This window comes from Etheostoma spectabile, chromosome 21, assembly GCF_008692095.1.
Source record: "Etheostoma spectabile isolate EspeVRDwgs_2016 chromosome 21, UIUC_Espe_1.0, whole genome shotgun sequence".
NCBI lineage: Eukaryota > Metazoa > Chordata > Actinopteri > Perciformes > Percidae > Etheostoma > Etheostoma spectabile.
The window spans coordinates 13,992,329-13,996,986 of NC_045753.1; the positions used below are offsets into that span (position 1 = coordinate 13,992,329).

General features: G+C 36.0%; 1 protein-coding gene across 1 annotated transcript in view; it reads left to right on the forward strand.

Annotated features, from left to right (window-relative positions):
• Positions 1–4,454: 4,454 nt before the first annotated feature.
• Positions 4,455–4,658, forward strand: part of LOC116671769 (NACHT, LRR and PYD domains-containing protein 12) — a 10,053-nt gene continuing 9,849 nt past the window's right edge. Inside the window, exon 1 of the mRNA XM_032503245.1 lies at positions 4,455–4,658. This exon is cut by the window's right edge and continues 47 nt beyond it. Coding sequence (XP_032359136.1) covers positions 4,578–4,658 — 81 coding nt within the window. The 5' untranslated portion in view covers positions 4,455–4,577.

A 4,658-nucleotide genomic window follows, 5' to 3' on the forward strand; every position in this document is an offset into this window, starting at 1 on the left:
TATATATATATATATATATATGGGCATTATCGTGTTGAAACAGGAAAGGATGTTCCTCTAAAGTTGAAAGCAAACTCTTATCTAAACTATTATTGTATAGTGTAGCATTTAGATTCCCCTTAAATAAACTTAAGGGCCTAACCCTATACAGATAACTATAAAAACAACCCCTGTCTACTGTTGGCTATATAGTGTACAGATTCAGATTTGTCCTTCAACATGAGATGAATGTCTGCCTCATTTTTTTAATCTTCTTATTATTGAAAATGTTCAGGAACCATGAAAGCAGCCTTTTCTTCCTTTCTTTCTTTCCTCTCTTTTTCATTCCTCTTTTCTTTGAGACATGCAAGTCATCAGTACGCTTATTGCTAACACTTCTTAACTTAGAGTAAAAATCTCCTTGTAAAACCTCTACCTGTGGAGTATTTTTCCGTTTCTGTGTCGTAACTTCTCCTGAAAGCCTCTTTCACAACTGTACAGCTCAAACAAACAAGATATAGCGTGTGCAAATTATTGAGCTTTAGTTTTGCTGTTAGGTGGATTTTGTTAGCTTCTAACAGACCCAGACTAGCTGACTCCAGTCTTTATGCTAAGCTAAGCTAACCAACTGCTGGCTGAGGCATCATATTTGCGGTACAGATATGAGAGTGGTATCAATCTGCTCATCTAACTCTGCAAGACAGTGAATAGCTGATTTTGTGCTTTTCACCCAACTAGTCAAAAATATTTCCTGCAAATTGAAAAAGCAGACAAACTTGCTTAATAATCTTTCACTTCCACTAAAAGCCCACAAAACACTGTTTTAATGGCATACAGTTCATTTTAATATTCAGGCTAACTGCTTTTCTCTGAAGCATTTGTAGCCAAAAAATAGAAACAAAGGATAGAAACGGTGTGTGGTTTTTAATATGTTTGTTTTTAGTTGAAGTGGTTAATTCTATTCAGGTCGGCAGCATCTAAGTGAATCCTCATCAACTGAAAACACAAAACCTCATGATCTATTTTGGGTAAGCCATTTTCAGGTGCTAATATCTTCATTTTGAGGTTCTTAATTGTATTTAGAGGTTATATCAGAATAGGTTTACATGGTTTAAATAAAAAAAAAAAGATGTTACTTTTTTTTAACTACTACTTTATGTTTTTGAGCTTTTTGTTTAACTACCGAGTGCGGCATCTTACTTTTATTCCATCTTTGTTGGGAGTCGCACATGGGCAGTACCTAGGTAAGGACTACTAGCCAGTCAGAAGCAGAGTATAATGGGCGTGCCAGGCTAACAGCTAGCTAAGCATTATTACAAAGTGATGCACGTTTGTCACCAAAGTAAAGGCTGGACTGCAATATAGCTGTTTGGAGCAGTTTTTCATTACAGTGTTTAATCTAAAAGATGGTAAGTCTCTTTGGGGTGGACTTTGGACTTTTTAAACCTATTATGTGCACAAAAAAGATATATTAGACAGTAAAGGAAAGGGAAAAAGCCAGAAAGCATAATATGAGCACTTTAAGATCCTAATATGGCCCAGAGGCACTTGTTTTGTAGCAGCGTTACAACAGAACTGTAAAATTTAAACAAAATAAAGGCAAAAGGCAAGTTTGGGCTTCTTTACATTTGGTCCAATGTAACTTCTGACTTTTTGTGAAATTCAAGCAGTTGACTTTCAGAAGAAACCAGGGTCATGACTTTGAGCAAATTGGTTCAAGAACATATCATTTAACTTGAAGAGACTTGTCTGTAATTTAAGTGCAGAATAATGTAGGAAAGAGTAGCATTTCCATTTCCTGGTGAACAACCAGTAACCACTAAGGCCTAATTGGCGTGAAACACATCTCTTGTACATTACAACAAACATATTTGTCTCATGTTCCTCCTAAGTGCCCCATTAGTCTGCTGCATTTCTTAGAATTAGCTTGTGAACCGAAAGCTGGTTAAGATCAAATTCAAACTGCAGGAGCTTTATTGAATGCCTTTGTGACCCCAAATGTAAAGTGGAAGCATCCAATTATGACTTGTTTTATCCTCCTAAACCTCAGTGTGCAATTTCCTCCGATTCCAGTCAGGTAATTGTTCTAACATCAGAAGAGATTTTTATTTGAGGCATGTGGTTTTTTCTTTAAAGGTTCTATATCTTTAACAGTTAGACATCTCTTTACTGAGTGGACATATTAGAGCTATTAAAGGAGTTTCATCAGACTAATGGTGACAGTGGTTACTTGCTGTCAGACTGCTCTCTCTCATATTTCTCATGTGAGCTCATTCACATTAATGTTTAAGGTATTGACTGGGTAAGTTAATATGCAGTTAAAGTTATGATTGGGAAATGGATATTATCCATCATGCAAACCTATTTTATACAGTATGCATTGCTTAAAGCAAAAATGCTTTCCTTTTTAAAAATGAATATGACCAATGTGTCAGTGTCAGTTTATCAACAAATACTTTTTGCCACCTTCAAAATGTAACTATTTCATCTTCCAAACATGATGTGGGTTTAAGTTCTTGGAAATGGCAGTTGATGATACCATGAGGTCCAGTAAATATGATCTATGATCATTATCAAGACGTCCTTTAGAGTGCAGATACTAAATGGAAATTTGAACATCTACAGTTCTGTGACAACTGATGATCGAAAACTCCCAAGTAGCTTCTAATGGTTTTTTGTGGTGACATGTTTATTAATTATAAGTCATTATGTTTCTGTCATTACTAGCTGAAGTTAGTAATTAGCTTCCTTTTTCAATGGTTTTCTCTCACATTCTGCAGCATCCTCAGCCCCATTAGAAACATTTTAGGGGACAAAACATTAAAATTGGTATGAAGTACAAAAAACATTAACTGCACACTACTAGAACGGAAGTGTGTTGCTAAGCAAAAGTGAAAGAACACAATGTACTCGCAGTATGTGCTTGAACACAACACAGTATTACAGAAATGTCCCTAACCTAAGTAATATCTAAAGAAAAATTGGAAATATAATCAAATTGGGACATTGTGAATCAGAATCGATTCAGGACATGATTGGCGATACCCAGCCCCAGTGAGAACAGTACAGATTTACTGGAAAATAACTGTTCTAGTAAAGACTGCCATGTCAATCTGTGACTGTAGCTAGGGGAACAAACGCCCAAACACACACAAAAAATCTTAAAATTAGCACTATGGAGCTGAAAAATATAGAATGATACATGGTTGATACTGTTGGAGCTAAATCCTGCTCCATCTCAGGGTTCATTCAATTAGTAGTCAAAATCTCAGATGTGGATGTGTGAATCCATTTTATTACATGGGATATCCTAGAGACAAATACAGAGTCAACCTAACCCGGCTCTTCCCCAAATTTGTCTGATCTCTGGCTCTTGGACCCCTAGTCTTCACAATGGGGGTCTTTAGACCACAGTGATGTGTGTGTGTGGTGTGTGTGTGTTGTGTGTGTGTGTGTGTGTGTGTTTGTGTGTGTGTTTATTCGTTATCTTTCATTGGAATGTGACTGAAGTTTATGACCCTCATTTCAGAAAAAGATCAGTGGGGGTGAAAGACTGAAACCAACCAGGCAGCATCCCTATCTATCAATTCTGCTTCTAACACATTTGGAGAGCTGGATTACAACAAATATACCAGAACATCTATATTTAAAACAGAAGTATTGCAAAACAACTCAATGTGACAACAACAAACAATGACCCATATACTTATAACACAAACTTGATGCATGACCAACATGTCTTTATTATGTTGAAATAAGCTTTTACCTTTTAGCTTGAATGTATAATGCAAATCACACACAATGTTTAAGCACATATAACATTTTAAATTCCAACAATACATACAGTAGGCCTAGGTAGTTATATGTTCACAGTGTAATATGATATGCAATAATATGCTGTGTATATCTGTGTATGGGAAGTAAAAATAGATACAGTACTGTTCTAGTAAAGTGGGTGAGTGCTTGGTGTGAAGTAGATATGGACTTTAAACCAGACCACTCACCCACTTTACTAGAACAGTAGCTAACTAGCTAACAATGTGATGTAGTACTTAAATAAGTTTCTTTTTTAATTTTATTTTACTTCCTTTACCATCAAACACACACACACTTGTAATATCCTATGAATACAAAGGGAGCAGGTCCAAGGAAACTGAAACTGAAAGTATGAATTAGATTTGTTCAGACTCCATTTTTAACTCGACAAAGCATAATAAGGATGCAGGACGCCTGAGGCAGGGTGAGTGGTAATACTCGGCTTACATGTTTACTTTACACTCATTACTGATTACTGTGATGTTTTTTTGTTTTTGTTTTTAAATTATATAATTGAAAAATACCTACCAGATACGACATTAGTGTAGAGTCCAACATGTTCAAATGTTATCTTTTTATACTTTTCCTGGTTTGAGCATCACAGTCAAAATGGAGAGCAATAAGAAGCCATGTGGTCTGTCTGTCTGTCTGAATTCTGTTGGATTCAAAAAACTGTATTATCATTGGCTAACAAAATAAACGTCTTATTAAGTTGAGTTCTGACTTTATCATAATATGTATGTAATTCCAGTGCTACTGGTTTCCCTCTCAGACTTGAGAAGATGAATGATTCGGAGGAAGAGGACAGAGCAGAGTCTAGATCATCCGGTGGGCTGTCTGTGAAGAGTGACCGGTCCATAGTG